The 18,674-nt window shown below is 52.6% G+C and overlaps 1 protein-coding gene across 1 annotated transcript in view; it reads left to right on the top strand.

Annotated features, from left to right (window-relative positions):
• Nucleotides 1-18,674, top strand: part of ADCY5 (adenylate cyclase 5) — a 68,821-nt gene that overhangs the window by 19,541 nt on the left and 30,606 nt on the right. Inside the window, exons 4-11 of the mRNA XM_027106594.1 lie at nucleotides 400-527; nucleotides 2,549-2,707; nucleotides 3,583-3,724; nucleotides 5,668-5,808; nucleotides 12,425-12,447; nucleotides 13,421-13,565; nucleotides 14,850-14,947; nucleotides 18,405-18,492. Of these exons, the coding sequence (XP_026962395.1) occupies nucleotides 400-527; nucleotides 2,549-2,707; nucleotides 3,583-3,724; nucleotides 5,668-5,808; nucleotides 12,425-12,447; nucleotides 13,421-13,565; nucleotides 14,850-14,947; nucleotides 18,405-18,492 (924 nt within the window). The remainder of the gene's footprint in view (nucleotides 1-399; nucleotides 528-2,548; nucleotides 2,708-3,582; nucleotides 3,725-5,667; nucleotides 5,809-12,424; nucleotides 12,448-13,420; nucleotides 13,566-14,849; nucleotides 14,948-18,404; nucleotides 18,493-18,674) is intronic.

Here is an 18,674-nt window from a genome sequence, read left to right as displayed (position 1 = left end):
GTAGACCAGGAGTCAGAGCGTGTCGCAGGGCTGGGAGTGGGATGGGCCCCTCACTCTCAGCTCGGGGCCTCTCACCCTGATGAGTCTGCCCCATTTGCTGCCACACTGGACCAGCTGTATTCTTCTTGGGCCTCAGCTGTGGCCAAAAGAGTGAGTTCCTGGGCCTGGGGTGGCTGGAATGCTTCTCGAGCGCGGCTCAGCCTGTCCTCCGTCCCCCACGGCTCCCGATAAGCCTGTCCCCAGGCTGGGGCCACACCTCATGCCGGCACTGGGTCTGTGCTCGCTGCCCTAAAAGGCAAGTTATTCCAGGCATGGGGTGAATCTGTTTGCTTCCTGTTTCTTTCCCTCCCACTTCTCTTTCCTACTATTTTTAATTTTTAAAATTAATTTGCTTTCCAGGAGAATCACTGTTTACGTATTAAGATCCTGGGAGATTGTTATTACTGCGTCTCAGGGCTGCCTGAAGCCAGGGCTGACCATGCCCACTGCTGCGTGGAGATGGGCATGGACATGATTGAGGCCATCTCGTAAGTGCCCGTCTCCAGGGTGACTGCCCGCCTGTGGGGACACTGTCCATCTCCAGTGGGACCGTCGGTCTGCAGGGGGACTGTCCCATATCCCGAGTAACTGACTCGTGTTGGACTGATGGAAGCAGGGAAATAGTGGGGCAAAGCCACCTCCCAAGGACCCTGGCCACACCGGAGGGTTGATTCACACCTCCAGGCTCTGAGCCTCCTCCCGGGCTCCTGTGCTCACAGCAGCCTGGGAAGCTCTGCACAGAGGGACATGTCCTGGAAGAAGGGAGGGCTTTGCAGACTCCAGGGCAGCAGGAGGTATGGAGTCACCCCTCCAGGAAAGGAGGACTGGCTGGCGGCTGTGCTGTACCCTGTGCCATGGCAGGGCCTTGCACCCCAGGCCTCATGTCTTCTCACAACCACCCAGCCAGGGGTAGAAGTCACCAGTCCCATGTCTTCACAGATGAGAAAGGTTGGGCTCACAGAGGCTAAACGGCTCCCCAGGGTAATACTGCTAGGCAGGTGGATGCAAACACAGGTGCTCCCGTTTAAGAAAGCCCATCCTCCCTGCAGGCAGTAGCAGCCAGGATCTTTGGCCGATGCTTGGTCACTGCTGACCACAGAAGGAGCCCCAGTCATTAGGCAACATGGACAAGCCCAGCTTACAGGTCAGCCAAGGGAGCAGGCCAGAGATTGCGTCCAGGTTCCAAAACTGGGAGCTTTAGAAGTAGACTGAGTGGGGCAAAGGAAAAGCCACAGTGGGCAAGGTCAGAGGTCAGAGTAACTGGCCCAGAAGGTGGCCGGGTCCATCCTGTTTGGCTCAGTTCCTTTCGGCAGTGTTTGCCGAGTGCCCCTGTGTGCCCGGGCTAGACAGGGGGTCCCTTGCCTGGAAGCACAGAGCCTGTTGAGGGGCCAGGACTCCCGTTGCTCTGATACCAGGCATGCCCAGTGGACACCATCAGGTAAGAGAGGCAAACTGCGGTGGGAGGGGCCGGGAGGGGGCAGTTGATTTCACTGGGAGGACCCAGAAAGGCTTCATGAAGAAGGTGGCCTTGGAGTGAAGCCAAAAAGGTAGAATGAGAGATATCAACCTAAGCCAGTGGCCAGAGGCCCTGTGGATGGAAGGCACAGCTCCAGCAGAGGTATTTGCAGAGTTGATCCCAGGACGAGAGAAATAGATGGATGACATAAATATTCCCTGTGGTAGGTGTCAGCCTCTCAGTGGTGGGGTGGGGTGAGAGCTGGAGCCCACACGGTGGTCCTGCCCACCAGGCCAAGTCAGACTGCCGGCCCCATGGCTGGCTGAGTGGGTCCATCCCCAGGGAGCCAAGGAAGGTCCAGGTCCCCAAGAAGTGCACATTGTGACCCTCCCCCCAGAGCACCGGCTCCCTTTTCCACAGACCCCGGGCCCCAGACGCATACCCAGAGCTGTAGAGCTTCCATCGCACTCCCCCTCCTATAGGCGGCCCGCCCCGAATACGTGCGTGGTACATGTGATGGGGTTGGCGCTGTCTTCTAGCACGTGGAGCACCCCTGGTCCCCCGCACCTGCCCCAGCTCCCCTATCTTTCCTGGGCAGGGCCTATGTTCTCTTTTTCTCCATTATCCTGCTAATGTCGAAGAAGCAGCAATGTGGGTAAATCCGAGAATTACATGAGTGGGGTTTGGAGTGACTATAACTTTCCTGTCGACTCAAATCGGCACTAACGTGCGCTTGCATTTTCAGAACAACTTAATTATTGACTGAGGGTAGCGCGGGCTCAGGTGCCCTCGCTGGGGAGAAGCAGTGGGCCTGGGGCGTAGTGTGAGGCACTGCGCCACCTTGCGGGCAAGCTGGGAAGCAGCGCCTCTCACAACCCTCAGCCCCTGGGCACCAGGGCCCAGCCCTGCCCTTCAGGATGCGCAGTCTCAGACTCTGGATTTGGGCTGGCCTGGAGAGAAATGACTCTTTGACCCCTGCACCTTCTCACGCACCCTGACCTCTCTGCGCATGGCCCTGACCCCCTCCCGGCCTTACCCCTACTCCATCCCTAGGCTGGTCCGGGAGGTGACAGGTGTCAACGTGAACATGCGTGTGGGAATCCACAGCGGGCGAGTGCACTGTGGCGTCCTTGGCCTCAGGAAGTGGCAGTTCGACGTCTGGTCTAACGACGTCACGCTGGCCAACCACATGGAGGCTGGAGGCAAGGCGGGGTGAGTGAGTGAGGGCAGCTTCCCGCCCGGCCCACCCAGGTGGCTGTCATGGGGAAAGGGCTAGGGTGGGCAGGACCGGGTAGCTGCAGCCCTGGGGTTGGCAGAATTTAAGTGGAATTCCTCTAGTAACCAAGCACTGACGCCACACATGGCAACTTGTAGGGAGCGTGGCCCCAACCTTCACCCAGTCTTCACCCAGAAAATATTTACATAGAACCTGGCGGCCTGTCGTGAGACGCAGGAGGTCAGGGTAGGCTTATAGAGGAGGGAGGACCCCTGGATAATTCCGGGGGTGGCCAGGAGGTGGAAGGTCAACTGGCCTGGCAGACGGGGCAGGATGGGGGCAGGTGAGGAAGGTGAGGGTCAGGGGAGCTGCCAGGCTGAGGACAGGCACAGGCAGAGGAAAACACAGTACTTCAGGGAATGCAAGTAGAGCAGATGGCCTTTTAGGAACCAGTGGGAGAAACAGTGCCTGTGTTAAGGACGTGCATGCCAGGCTGGGGAATTTGGACGCAGTCCTGCAGTCAGCAGGAGCCACTGCTGGCTCCTGAGCAGGTTTGCAAAGTTTGTGAGACCGGAGGCCGTGCTCTCCCGGCAGGCCGATGTGTTACATCCCTGTAATAACGTGATGCAGATGTGATGCGGTGTGGTCTCGGTGAACACGAGCTGGCGAGGAGCCCACCTTGCCATCTTGATGAGGTTGGAGGGATACAGTCCATTGAGAGATCCAGGTAGGGGTTAGCATTTGAGTCAGAGTTCGGGGCCCTGGGATTCGAATGCTGACTGAGTTGCTTACAGTTTGGTTCTGCATGGGAGCAGGGGTTCTGAATTCACGTCTGCTGCCCTCCTCTCCCTGCTTCCCCCCCTACCCGTAGACGCATCCACATCACCAAGGCCACACTCAACTACCTGAACGGCGACTACGAAGTGGAGCCGGGCGGTGGGGGCGAGCGCAACGCCTACCTCAAAGAGCACAGTATCGAGACCTTCCTCATCCTGCGCTGCACCCAGAAGCGGGTCCGGGGACCGAGGGCTGGGGTGGGGGGCGGGGGGGTGGGAGGGCTTCATTCTTTGGGGAGGAATGTTGCTTAGCCTGCTGCTTCCTTCTCCTCTTACTCTTTCGTTGAGGCAAGTCCTGAATTTCTTATGCAGTCGTGGTTCCCGCATCTCAGGAAGGACGTGAGAGCTACAGAGGCTTTGTAAAGGCTGGTGGCAAAGAGGGGAGGTTTTCATTTTGCTTCTGTTGCAGAAAAAGCAACAGACCTCAGATCGGTTAGTAACAATACAGCAGAAGGCCACGAGATGGAAAAGAAGCATCAGGGAACTCTGTGTATACCACGTCCTTTATTTCCATCTCGTTCCTTGTCTGTTACCTAAACCAGGTGGATCTCGCTCTCTCTCTGCCTGTCCTTATATACCTCTGTTTCTTGAAACTCTGTCTTTTCCCCTCTTGCACTTTCCAGTCTTTCTTCTTCCTTCTTTTGTCTCAGCCCACACTTGCCAAAATGTAAAACTGAATTATTAGCAGACTTCAGTGTTCTATTTTTAAGAGTGTCACGTTCCACGTTCTTAATTTTTAAAGCAAACGAGAACATTTTATATTTTACATTTTTCCTTAATTAAAATGCCTTTTACTTATAAATCTTTCAATTGAATTTATCTATTGGTCAGAGCCCTTTGATAGAGAAAAGCTTCCCTGTTTCTGTCCTAAGGAATTAGACTGAAGACAAAATTAAGCTGCGAGAAAAGCTCAGAGAAAGTCTTGGAGACAGCAAAAGTAGATTCTTCAAGGTGGGCAGAGCTCTTTGAGGCAGGTGTCCACCCTGCAGGGACATCAGAGGGACACCTCACCCTCCACACATCCCAGCACACAGGACCTGGCTACGGGGTGCCTCTGAGGGAGCGGTGTCAGGCCCTGCCACAGACATCCGGAAAGAGGGATGGGAGGATTTAGGGACTCTGGGGAAAGCACTTAGTGGCTTAATTGACTCATTTTAAAGCATTTGCTTGTTGTTTGGCTGGAGTATAAATGAACCGAAATCCTCCCAGGCCCCCTCCCACACTCCTCCTGTCTGCTGGGCCCATAGCGCCTCTAGCCTCACCTTCCTGCCCCGCCCAGGCTGAAGGGTTACCCTCTGCCCTGGGTCCTCTGGGTCTTGATTCTTCTAGCTTGACAAGTGGCTCAGAAAAGATGAAATGGAGACAGAAAAGGACACCCCCCACCCCTCCAGCCCCGACCCAGAGCAGTGTCTGCTGAAGCAGGCTGTGTCCCCTCCCCTCTGCCTCTGATCTGGCCCGCTCCCTTCCCAGACTCAGGGAGGGAGTTGAAGGGAAGGCCACCCAGGTCCCCCCAGGGCCTCTCCAACCCTCCACCTCGAGCTCATTTGGATGGATGGACAGATAGGTTGTGGTTGGCACATGGAGAGCTGGCTGAGGCCCCGTTGGTGTATTTGTGCAATGCGCGTCAGCCCTTGCATCTCACGTTTTAATGACCCAAACGTCCAGAAGCTGCAGGGCCTGTCCTACTACCCGCTCTGCTAGAACATGCCTGTTTTGGGGTGGAAATTGGAATCTCATGTTTCCTCTCCGTCCATCACCCCCCAAGCACTTTCAGACCCAGGCTCTGCCCACATCTAAAATTCTATGCCAGCAACAGATGTTCCCATGCCCCTTGGCTTTCTGACAAGACAAACCTCGTCATCCTGTTCTGCTGCTCCCACCTGAGGCTCCCAGCTCCCAGCCAGGGCTGGCGTTGGGGCGTTCGGAGGGATTTAGGACGATTTCTTGGGTGAGCTTTAGGATCTTGGCAGACCTCAGGGCTCCGGGCTGTGCAGAGAAGGGAGGGAGGTACTGCCTTGACCCCTGCCTGGCCAGGCACCTGGGAGGAATGAGAAACGCCCTACTTGGGCTCGCCTGATGGACCCTACCCACAGGCTGACGCATCTATGTTGCTCTCCCAGAAAGAAGAGAAGGCCATGATTGCCAAGATGAATCGCCAGAGAACCAACTCGATCGGGCACAACCCGCCACACTGGGGGGCCGAGCGCCCCTTCTACAACCACCTGGGTGGCAACCAGGTGTCCAAGGAGATGAAACGGATGGTGAGTAGCTGGCAGCGCAGTGTGTGGGCCGCACTGTCCAGGGCTAGGGCCTTCTGTGGGTGTGAGGACTGGGCCAGGCCCCTCCTGTTACCCAGGGAATCTGAGAGCCACAGAAGGAATCGTTGGAAGGGGGCTCACCCTGACTTTGGACCAGGAGACAGAGCGCCTGACTTCCGGCCCTGGGCCTTCTCTGTGGGCCCCACCATCTCTTGGCAGGCCGGATTTGGCTTTGGAGCAGAGCGGTGAAGCCCCTTCTTCCCTCCCCCGTGGCAGACCTTGCTGGTGTAGGCTGGAAGCAGACCCATCTGGCTGGACTCAAGGTCCAAACACAGCCTCCAGGGCCTCTTGGCCCTGTCTGGGGAGCCCCGGGGAGTTGGGTGGGCACAGGCTTGTCAGACACCTTCCAGCATCTGTTGCATTTCCCAGGCAGTTGAAACACATCTTCTGGCCCAGTCGCTCAGAAACCATCCCAGTGCTTTTTGGCAAGTGCCAGGTGATGGTCTTTTTGCCCTCTGTGCTGAGAACCGCCCTGCTAATTCCAGTCTTCCTGTGGGAGCACGCAGGCTGAGTGAGCAGAGGCCGTGGTAGGGGTGCTGCCTCCATCTCAAGGGACCCTGCCGGCCTCAGAGGACAGACACCCTCAGCCACCCCTGCGCACAGCAGGGACGGGCTAATTCAGGATGCCCTGCCTGTGTTCTATCAGTAATGCTAGAAAGAAGACTTCAGAGGGTGGGAAGAAGAGAATGAGGGATGACAAGAAGTCAGTTTGAAGCAGTTCTTTATTTTTATCTGAGATCTTGGCTTCTGCATCTGAGCGCACTCCTCAGGTCAAGGGCAGCCTGGTACCCAGGCAGGAGTTGCCCGCTCTGAGGGAGGGATGGGTGAGGAAGCCGTGTGTGTGTGTGTGTGTGTGTGTGTGTGTGTGTGCGCGCGCGCGCGCGCATGTCCACTGAGTTCCCACAGATCCAGGTAGAGGAATGGGGGGCCATGCCGACACTAGGATCCCCACGTTGGGGGCCTGTGGATCAGACTGGGTTTAAGCTGCAGCCGCAGGGATTAGAGAGAGACTCCATGGGAGTCCAGCTGAGTCGGCAGACATATCCAGGGGTCTGAGGGAGGGGACAGGCTAGGGACCAGTCATGCTCCTTGCCAGCTAGCAAATAGCAGATGACAAAGGTTTAAGGAAAATGTACAGAAGAAAAAAGTGAATTGAGTCAAGATCACCATTTTAACTTCTGCTGGTAAAGAAACAACTTGCAGGACACCAAGGTCCTAAGCGACGAAGAGTGGGAAAGGTCAGCCTTGCCCCAGGGCTTTGAACTTAGACGTCCCAGGCCTGGTCAGTGCCACCCAGGGCTCCAGGCCCCACTCCTGCTCCCTCCAGGCCCCTCCCCAAAGCAAAGAGCAGTTGCTGGATCCCCCCCTGTTCTCACCCCAGTTCTTGAATCATCTCCTGTGGACTCTCTACCCACTTGACCAGGACAGCCAAGAGGTGAGAGAGGGAGTGAGAGGAAAGGGGGAGACTGAGAGCAGAATGCAAGGAGGGAGGCTCTCATCCAGGTGGGAGGAAAGAGGAGGACAGGTCTCAGGAAGACCAGAGCGGGAGGACAGAGAGGGTAAGGGGGAGATGCAGGGCGGGGAGCAGGAGATGAGGGAGAGCAGGGAATAAAAAGATGGGACAGGACAGAGGTGGAGAGGAACCACCAGCAGGCAAGAAAGGTGCCTGCTGGTACGTTCTCCGTTTAAAATCTTCGGAAAGTTCTTTTCTTTAGCAATATTTGGTGTAGGTGGACTCTTTAGGTATTTCAGAGTCTCCAAGGGGGCAGTTTGGACTATAAGCACCAATTTGGCAGACATTAATCATTGTTAGGACAAGAAACCTTGGAAGAATTAGCAGAAGGGCTGTAACTGGGGAAACAGTCTCACGGGAGACTGGCTGTCAGAAAGGCTCCTCCGTGGTGTTGGTTGCTTCCCCCAGTGGGGAGGGAATGCAAAGTGATCAGAAAGCTCGGGGACACCCCTGTAGAGGGAGAGAAGAGGCTCCCCATCCCTGTCCTTGCTGGGCAGAGTCACCCGAGGGGCCAGCATCAAAGTACCATCCCCTGGGCCCCTGCCAGCCCAGTGTCTAGGCCAGGAATGGGATGGGATCTGGCAGCCGCCAGGCACACCATTGGCTTTTGGTGTTAAACTCGCCCAGAAACCCTTGGGAAAGATATGCAAAAAGAAAGCTTCTACCCTGACTTCCACTGAAGATGCGGTGGAGGGGAGGGGATTGGATTAAGCAGTGACTGAGAGCAGTTAGAGGGGAGTAACTCGTAGTCAGCAGTTTATTTCTTTAAATCTTGTTCCAACTTTTACTCAGCTTTTAAGATGTAGTAATGAGCTGTGCTGGTTTAGGCATGAGTGTTGTAAGGTCTCTAAGGTTCTTTTTTTTAAAATTATTTTTATTTTTATGTATTTATTTTTTAAATTTATTTATGTTTTGGTTGCGTTGGGTCTTCGTTGCTGCTGGCAGGCTTTCTCTAGTTGTAGCACACAGGGGCTACTCTTCGTTGCGGTGTGCAGGCTTCTCATTGCGGTGGCTTCTCTTGTTGCGGAGCACGGGCTCTAGGCGCGTGGGCTTCAGTAGTTGTGGCACACGGGCTCAGTAGTTGTGGCTCACGGGCTCTAGAGCGCAGGTTCAGTAGCTGTGGCTCACGGGCTTAGTTGCTCCGCGGCATGTGGGATCTTCACAGACCAGGGCTCGAACTCGTGTCCCCTGCATTGTCAGGCAGATTTTTTTTTTTTAACACCTTTATTGGAGTATAATTGCTTTACAATGGTGTGTTAGTTTCTGCTTTACAACAAAATGAATCAGTTATATATATACGTATGTTCCCATATCTCTTCCCTCTTGCGTCTCCCTCCCTCCCACCCTCCCCATCCCACCCCTCCAGGCAATCACAAAACACTGAGCTGATCTCCCTGTGCTATGTGGCTGCTTCCCACTAGCTATCTACCTTACGTTTGGTAGTGTATATATGTCCATGCCTCTCTCTCGCTTTGTCACAGCTTACCCTTCCCCCTCCCCATATCCTCAAGTCCATTCTCTAGTAGGTCTGTGTCTTTATTCCTGTCTTACCCCTAGATTCTTCATGACATTTTTTTCCCTTAAATTCCATATATATGTGTTAGCATATAGTATTTGTCTCTCTCTTTCTGACTTACTTCACTCTGTATGACAGACTCTAGGTCTATCCACCTCATTACAAATAGCTCAATTTCGTTTATTTTTATGGCTGAGTAATATTCCATTGTATATATGTGCCACATCTTCTTTATCCATTCATCCAATGATGGACACTTAGGTTGTTTCCATCTCCGGGCTATTGTAAATAGAGCTGCAATGAACATTTTGGTACATGACTCTTTTTGAATTATGGTTTTCTCAGGGTATATGCCCAGTAGTGGGATTGCTGGGTCATATGGTAGTTCTATTTGTAGTTTTTTAAGGAACCTCCATACTGTTCTCCACAGTGGCTGTATCAATTTACATTCCCACCAACAGTGCAAGAGGGTTCCCTTTTCTCCATACCCTCTCCAGCATTTATTGTTTCTAGATTTTTTGATGATGGCCATTCTGACCAGTGTGAGATGATATCTCATTGTAGTTTTGATTTGCATTTCTCTAATGATTAGTGATGTTGAGCATTCTTTCATGTGTTTGTTGGCAGTCTGTATATCTTCTTTGGAGAAATGTCTATTTAGGTCTTCTGCCCATTTTTGGATTGGGTTGTTTGTTTTTTGTTATTAAGCTGCATGAGCTGCTTATAAATTTTGTAGATTAATCCTTTGTCAGTTGCTTCATTTGCAAATATTTTCTCCCATTCTGAGGGTTGTCTTTTGGTCTTATTTATGGTTTCCTTTGCTGTGCAAAAGCTTTGAAGTTTCATGAGGTCCCATCTGTTTATTTTTGTTTTTATTTCCATTTCCCTAGGAGGTGGGTCAAAAAGGATCTTGCTGTGATTTATGTCATAGAGTGTTCTGCCTATGTTTTCCTCTAAGAGTTTGATAGTTTCTGGCCTTACATTTAGGTCTTTAATCCATTTTGAGCTTATTTTTGTGTATGGTGTTAGGGAGTGATCTAATCTCATACTTTTACATGTACCTGTCCAGTTTTCCCAGCACCACTTATTGAAGAGGCTGTCCTTTCTCCACTGTACATTCCTGCCTCCTTTATCAAAGATAAGGTGACCATATGTGCGTGGGTTTATCTCTGGGCTTTCTATCCTGTTCCATTGATCTGTCTTTCTGTTTTTGTGCCAGTACCATACTGTCTTGATTACTGTAGCTTTGTAGTATAGTCTGAAGTCAGGGAGCCTGATTCCTCCAGCTCCGTTTTTCATTCTCAAGATTGCTTTGCCTATTCGGGGTCTTTTGTGTTTCCATACAAATTGTGAACTTTTTTGTTCTAGTTCTATGAAAAAATTCTAGTGGTAGTTTGATAGGGATTGCATTGAATCTGTAGATTGCTTCGGGTAGTAAAGTCATTTTCAGGCAGATTCTTAACCACTGCGCCACCAGGGACGTTCTCTAAGGTTCTTTATTAATAAAAAGGTTGACGGGAGATCGTACGTGGACTCCTGCTCATCTAACCAGGCTCGGGTAAGCTGTGCATTCTTCAGAGGCGGCAGGCTGGGCCCAAGTGTTCCCCACAGCAGCTTTGCCAGGGCAGGCCTGCAAACCAGAGTCTGCACCTCAGTGTGGACGAGCAGAGGGGCCCACGGCCTCTGGTCTTGCTGTAGGTCAGAAGGAGAGGACTCGGGGACCAAACAGAAGCACTGAGCTGAGCTGCTCTCCAGAAGTGCGGAGGCACAATGGCAGGAACCCATCTGAGTGTCCTCCTTGCCGGCTGGGGACCGTTGTCCTAGGACTAGAAAGCAGGTCGGGGGACTGGAACCCAGTCTGCTGGCCTGTGTTCTTAAAGGCCCTTTGCCATGGTTTATCCACCAAAGTGTTCCCTGACTGCGGTCAGTTCACCACCCCAGCCTGGCACACAGGAAGCCTAGAGCGGACCTGGCCCCCAGTACCAGCCCCTGCATACCACCAAAGGAGCACTGGAGGAAGTCCGAGACACGTTCATTAGACACATTTCAGGTATAGTTCTGAGCTGTAGAGACCAGCATAGGCATAATGTGGCTTGGATGTCCTCCGAGTAAAATCGTTGCTGGCCCCTGGGGTGGAGATCAGCGGGCCAGCCCCTCACCATGGTCCACAGAGACTGGCCTGTCCAGACTCTCTGCCGCCCACTCGAGCTTGTGCCCTAGAGATCCTGCCTGCCCCCAGATGGGGCACTCACATGAGAGACCCCAACTCCTCTAGCCTCGAGTGGGGACAGTGAGGTGGGCGGGGCCCTGCAGCCTGGACCAAGGGCTTGGTGATTCTCAGAGGATGAGGAGAAAGGAAGACAGCCACTGGGCAGCCCGGGAGGAGCTCAGAGCCCACGGCTGGGCACTTGGATGTGGCACTAGGGGCTGCCAAGCCAAGGAGCCTTGAGCTGGTGAGGAGAATAGACAGCACCTCAGTGCCCACGGGCCCCACGTCTATTTCAGAGCCCGGCAGCTCCGGCTCGCGGAGAGCATCGTAAACCCCACTCCTCAGTGGGAATGAAGAGATCTGTGTTCATTTGGGGTTTGGGTTCCCCCGACATTTGCCAAGCCCCCTGGCTGCCCAGCAGCGTGTTCCATGCTGGGCCACAGGGACAAGAGGCCACCCTCTGTCCTTGTCTTGGCAACCTGAAGCCGCCTGTCCTGGGGTGCTTGTGCCTCCCCCACTGCCTCCCTGATCCCACCCCTTCCCATTTTAGGGGCCCCTCCCTCCATTCTGCCACAGTTGATCAGACCCTGACGCACTTCTGTCCTTTATAGATGAACTCTAGGTAGGGCCTTGAGTTTGGCAACCAGTAAGGGCCCTTCCCACCCTCACCCCTGCCCTGTGTGTGTGAACATCAGAACAGTAATCAAACCAGGGCAGGCAGGTTCCTCACCTCCTGGGTCCCCAGCCAGCTCCAGCCTTAGAAGAACACATTGGTTCTCCGATACCAGAAGAGCTGTTGCAGGTAACCAGAGTTTGGCTTTCTTAAGCTCAAAACTTGTGAAGTCCCAGGAGATTTTATGTGTGCTTGGCGGGAGTTGGGGGTGTGTGAGTGTGCATGAGCTGTGTGTGTGCACAGGTGTGCACGGGTGTGTGGGGATTGATCGGCCTGGCAGTTTCTCTTATTTACATCTGAGTAGGTGGCAGAATTGGGAGGGGACCCACCAAGCCCAGGGTCCAGGAGGAGGGTGAAGGAAGGTCTGGGGAATGACAAGGAATTGGGTATGGGGACACGAAGAGCTTAGACTCATGGACTTTGCCAGTGGATGAAGTAAAATCACAGTGCGCCCCCAGCGTCTAGCGTGGAGCCTGTCCCAAACCCAGCTGTATTTGCCAAATGAAGGAAGGAGGGGATGACTGAGTGACAGTGCTCTCTGTGTCCAAGCTCCTGGTGACCTGTGAGAGGGGATGCGCTGCGGCCTCCCCGTTTTCATCCCCTTGGTTCTCATCCTCCTCTCCTCCTCTCTCCGTCCCTCTCTTTTAGGGCTTTGAAGATCCCAAGGACAAGTGAGTAACCTGTCCTTCTTCACTTGAGCTCCCTCGGCCTGGGGGATGTCTCCAAATGTGCCTGGAGCTCAGTTTCCGTACTCCGTGGAGAAGGAGCCCAGGTCTCGCAGTCTTGGCTGGGAGTGAACAGAGCCCACTGCACCCGAGAGACGAGCAGCCCAGGAGCCCAGGCCCCCGGCGGAGAGGCTGGGCCTGGGCATCCCCCATTTATAATCTCCACTCCACACACACACACACGTATGCACACACAACTACACACAACACACTCAGCACACGCATGTACGCGCGCGCGCGCGCACACACACACACACACACACACACACACACACACACACACGGCTCCCAGGAAGATGCAGGCTTTGTACATTGGTCGCCAACACCTGGCCACGTCCCAGCACCCTGAAGGAATGTGCCTGTCTCTCTCCTCCACTCCCCAGTCTCAGGGGCTGTCAGAAATCCCACTCGAGGACTGGGCTCCACGCTACAAGTAGAGTGTTTAGTTCAGCACCCAAAGATTGTGAAACGTGCTTCCCAGAGAGTCCCCTGGGCCAGGCGAGAGGAGCCAGGTGGCTCCCAGGCCCTGCGGCAGAGGTCTTGCCTCCTGGTCTCAGCCTTCAATTCAGGATGACAGTACAGCTAGAGAGTGAAGAGCAGAGACTGTTACCTGTAGGGGAAAAACAAACCCTTGAGAATAATTCATATTATCATTATCATTTAATAATACATCAATAGGGTTAGAAAATCCTTATTGTCAGTGAGGCCCCCCCAGCCCGCGGGTCTGAGCCTTGGGCAGTGTTCTGCGCATGTGAGTACTCGGGCTTCTGGCCCGTCCTGGTGTCAATCCCAGCTTCCCCACCCCTTATTAGAGCTGATCAAGCCCCTCTGATGGGTCCGGGTGTGCGGGCTGAGCCGGCCCCCTAGCGGCGCCCCCTGGTGGTCAGCCTGTCTTGTGTCTGCGCCCCTTGCTCCCCAGGAACGCCCAGGAAAGTGCGAACCCCGAGGATGAAGTGGATGAATTTCTGGGCCGTGCCATTGACGCCAGGAGCATCGACAGGCTACGATCTGAGCATGTTCGCAAGTTCCTCTTGACCTTCAGGGAGCCTGACTTAGAGAAGAAGGTACAGCACTCTGGGGGGGGGGACCACCCCCCACCCCCACCCCCCTACCCTGGTGCAGAACCAGGACCAAGGGGAGGGAAAGGAGGCAACAGGACGGCTCCCTCCCCTGTCTCCGCCCTGGAAAGAGCTCCTTCTTGTCACTTCCATTTCCCAGCTCTGATGCTGCCCTACCCAGGAAATGGGGGTTTTAGGGAGACTTCCTTGGTGGAAAAGGATACATCTTAATTTCTTTGTGTCTCAGTTTCCTTATCTGGGAAATGGGGATTTTTAACATACCTACCTCATGGTGTCATAGTGAGGATTAAACATCCATATATGTAAAACACATGAAACAGTACCTGCCACATAGTAGATGTTCAATAAACACTGCTATTTGTATTATTTTATTGCTATTGTTATTATTATTATAGTTTCCAATGGACCATCCAGCTGCCTTTGGCACACTGGAAACTCAGAGTATTAGAGTTGGAAGGGGCAGTCAAGAGCTCTTTGTCCTGTCTCCTTAAATTGTGACTGAGAAAGTAAAGCTCAGAGTATCTGGGTGACTTGCTCTAGGCCACCCAGTGAAGTAGTGACAGAGCCAGAACAAGACCCTGGTCCGGGGTCTTTGCTACATGTCACAGGGTCTCCCTTGTGTTCCGTCAACATGGGCTCCTGTGAACTCATGCCGTGGTCAGATGAGGCACGCCTAATCAGGAGGGAAGAATTACGGGAAGGGAACTTAGTCTGTTTACCAGCATAAATGGAACTGACTCATGGATTACCCTCTCTGGGTGACTGCCAGCACGGCCATTTGTGCAGCTGGTTGGTGTTGTGGGGAGGGTGGGGGCTGGGAGTCAGGACCTTGGAGATGAGCTCTGTGACACTGGACAAGTTGAGTGACCTCTCTGATCCTCAGCTCGCTCATCTCTGAAGTAGAAACAGCAGCAATCCTGTGCCTATTTCCTGGGGCTCTTGTGAGGATGTGCAGTGATGGTTGCAAGCCCCAGCACGTGTTCTGGTGTGTAGTTGGTGCTCAGGAATGTGAGCCATGATCATTATGAGTTATTCTCATGGTGACCCACCCTGCAGAGTTTCTGGTTTAACATAATTCAATGGCCCTCCCCATAGGCACCACCATGTAGTGAGTGGACTGGTTTCTTGAGAGCTAAGGCCTGTGCTGGTTCTCGACTGGGTCTTCCAAGTCTTGGGAGTGTGCTGTCCCAGGTGTGTCTGGGGTGGAGGGGAGCTGGAGCAGACAGGGCCAGGTGCCTCCGCCCACTCACCCTGCCCATGTCCTCTCAGTACTCCAAGCAGGTGGATGACCGATTCGGTGCCTACGTGGCATGTGCCTCGCTCGTCTTCCTCTTCATCTGCTTTGTCCAGATCACCATTGTGCCCCAGTAAGTACCCCATCCCTCCCGGGCTCCCTCCTCTGGCTGCAGGGGCTCCAGGGGTGGGAGGGGAGGTCATGTAAGAGAGCAGAGGCGGGAGTCTGAGCTGAATTTGCTCAGGCAGGGAGAAAAGTTTACAGTCTTGTCCTCAGTGAGACCAGGAAGCCAAGAGTCTGCCTGCCCCATGATGGGTAGGCCATGTGCTCGTTGCAGGTGGAAAACTTCTGTCTGGGCACTGCCCAGCACACGGGAGACCCCTTCTCTCCACTTCATCCTCTCATCCCATTTTAACGCAGACCACTGTTGCCCACTGAGTCACCCAAAGTATTCACCAAGCTGGTTTCTGCATGACCTTTGGTTCTTGCAAAAAAACAGTATATCTTCAAAAAATAAGGGTTTTATGCTACTCCAGATATTTCAAAGAATGGATTTCAGATTCTGAAGACTTTTCTCTAAGAGGTGTTCCTGAAATCTTCTGAGGACTGGCTGTGTCACTGAGAGAGGCCTGTGGCTTCCAAGGGGACCACTCTGAAATGGGCTGTTGGACATGAAGTGTTTGTTAGGTAGTCATTCACAGTAGGGTCACAGCTAAGTGAGAAAGATAACCTCTCCATGTATGTATGTGTGTGTATATATATGTATATATGCGCATATATATATATATATATATACACACATATTTTTTTACTTTTTATTATGCAATATTTTAAAAATACAGAAACATAAAGTAATTAATATAATCAACACTCATCCCCTAGATAGAACAATTGTTCTTTTTTAAAATGATTTATTGATTTATTTATTTATTTTTGGCTGTGTTGGGTCTTCGTTGCTGCGTGCAGGGGGTTTTCTCCAGTTGCGGCGAGTGGGGGCTTCTCTTGTTGCAGAGCACGGGCTCCAGGTGCACGAGCTTCAGTAGTTGTGGCACGTGGGCTCAGTAGTTGTGGCTCACAGGTTCTAGAGCACAGGCTCAGTAGTTGTGGTGCACGGGCTTAGTTGCTCCACGGCATGTGGGATCTTCCCAGACCAGGGTTTGAATGTGTCCCCTGCATTGGCAGGTGGATTCTTAACCACTGCGCCACCAGGGAAGTCCCAGAACAATTGTTAATATTTTGAAAGGTTTTTTAATCTATCTTTTTCTGATTTTTTAAATTGAAGTATAGTTGCTTTAGAATGTTGTGTTAATTACAGGTATATTTCTGATTTTTTAAGGTAAATTTTAGATACAAGGACATTCTGCCCCTAAACACGTCAATAGACACCTGTTTTAATGGCATTTTGCTTCTTAACCACAATGCTTTATGTACCAAACTAAACTAACCCCAGTTCCTCTATAATCATCTAATACCGAGTCTGTATTCAAATCTCCCAAACTGTCCCCCTAAATGTCTTCTACTCTTAGTTTATTCACAGCCAGGATCTACTCAAGATCCACTGAATGCATTTGGTTATGTCTCATAAATCTAACTTAATCTGGAAGAGTCCCCTCACTCCAACACCTTCTGTTTCTCATTTTGAAATAATTATAGACTTAGAGAAAGGGCACAAAAGTACTACGGGGCGTTTCTGTACATCCTTCATCCAGTTTCCCGTGCTATTGACAACTTATATAACTGCAGTAGAGTAATCAAAATCAGGAAATAACACCGCAATGATATATGAACTAATCTGTAGGCTGTGTTCTGATTTCATCAGCATTTCCCCAAATGTCCTTTCTGTGTTCCAAGAGCTGGGCCAGGGCCCACATTGGATTTAGCTGCTGTAGCTCCTTAGTCCCCTCCCATCTGTGGTGCTTCCTTGGCCTTTACTTACCTCTCATGGCCTTGGCACTTCCGATAAGTACTGGCTAATTAAAGTGTAGACTCTCTCAAATTGGATTTGTCTGATGCTTTTTCATGATTGGATGGAGGTTATGTATTTTTCACAAGAATCCCACAGGAGTGGCGTGTCCTGCTCGGGGCATCACATCAGGAGGTGCGTGGTGTTGGCATGTCTTATCACTCAGTGCCTTTTATTTTTAATGGTACTTATCGTTGAAGAGATGGCCCTTGCGTTTGTGTCTGCTATGACCCTGTCAGGATACCACAGGTGAAAACCAGACACTGGCAGCCAGCTGCACCCTGGTTACGCAGTTAATGTCCGTTGCCCCCTGCACTGAAACCGTGCAGAGCTGGTGGGATTGTGGGTCTTTGCTGTCATAGGACTCATTTCCTGTATTGAAAGGGAGCTATAGGTATAATAAGCAACCTAGACTTTCCATCCCATTGCAGCTGAGAGTCCCCTTCACTTGGGGGCATAATCCTGCCTCTTTGCTGCTTCTGTCTTTCGGTAGCGTGGCTTGGGGCCGGGTTATACCAGATCCCTGCTCTGCCCGCAGTAGCTTCACTCCCTCCTCTGGCCACAGCTCCGAGCTGCTAAGGCATGGATGGAGGTCGTTCTCTGGCCGTCCTCTCTCCAGGGAAGCCTTAAAAGCTACTTTAAAGGTCTTTCTTTCCCTCTGAAGAGGGTTCTCTCCCCTGTTCTGTTTGTTTCAGGCAGCTAAGTGCTGGCTTCTGGGGGAGCCTGGAACAAAGATGCCTCCCTAGAGGCCTTCACCTGCCTTCTTGTGTCCTCCACTTGCCTTTAACCTGCTGACAACACCTGTCACGTCAGGCTGTCTCACTCCCTGGAAGGGAGAAGGGGTTTCTGGGGCCTCCTGTGGTTGGTAGGGAGTGCTGTGCCTCGACCAGCCCCTGCCCCAGGAGGGCCACGGCGGGCTCCGGATGGAAAGTCACTTGCAGTTCTTTCGCCCGAGGATACTAGCCCTTTGTGAACTTTGAGCTCACCTGTGATCTGCCTCTGTGAGGAGGGGCAGCAGGAGATCCTTGCAGTTTTTACGGTTGTTGTTGAGCTGGGTTGGGAATAGGGGAACAGAAGCTGAACAGGACTTGTGCGTCTGGCAAGTAGGAAGGGGACAGGGTTTAGGGACTCTGCCCTCCAAAGGGACATGTCACTGCTATTTCTCAGAGTAGCTGGTTGGGCTGTTGACAAATGCATTTCTATACAGGATGGCCATTTATCAAACCAGTGTTTAGCCTTCAGAGTTACTTGTCAGGCCATAAGTGACTACCTAGAGAGAACAGCCAGGTGATTTTTAAAATGGGTCCTTCCAGGCTAAATGAAGTGAGTCTATGGATAGCTAAGAATTAGGCAAAATATTGGGCCGGTGTCACCCCGTTCTTCGTTTGGCTCCTGTGTGGGCTATGCTCCCCCCAGGAAAGTGACAAGACCGGGAGGAAGGGCAGGAGCCAGACCGTTACGGAGGCAGGTTCCGAATTGGTTCACAAAGCTCAGTAATCCCTCCTCAGTGAGTCAGGGGCCAGGCACCCAAGACTGGGCAGGAGGTGCAGCAGAAATGGAGCAAATTCTGCTTCCTTCGCGGGGCGTCTCAGAGCCCCAGAATTCCCCACCTCCTCTCTCCTTCCAGCTCCGTGTTCATGTTGAGTTTCTACCTGACCTGTTTCCTGCTGCTGACCTTGGTGGTATTTGTGTCCGTGATCTACTCCTGCATGAAGGTGAGTCCAGCTTATACCTGAACCCCGGTTGCCTTCTTTCCTCCCTTCCCAGCCCACTGATAGGGCCCCTCCCAGGGGCTGGAGAGTCACACCCGGGATCCAGGTGCCTGATGCTGGATCACAGCTCTTGATTGGCATTCGCAGCAAGCCAGACTGCAGGGGGCGTAGTTTGTCCGAGGAGC

Source organism: Aethalodelphis obliquidens, unplaced genomic scaffold, assembly GCF_003676395.1.
Source record: "Aethalodelphis obliquidens isolate GAN/ISIS:26980383/991018 unplaced genomic scaffold, ASM367639v1 scaffold1, whole genome shotgun sequence".
NCBI classification, from domain to species: domain Eukaryota; kingdom Metazoa; phylum Chordata; class Mammalia; order Artiodactyla; family Delphinidae; genus Aethalodelphis; species Aethalodelphis obliquidens.
This window is presented reverse-complemented; position numbering and strand designations above follow the sequence as displayed.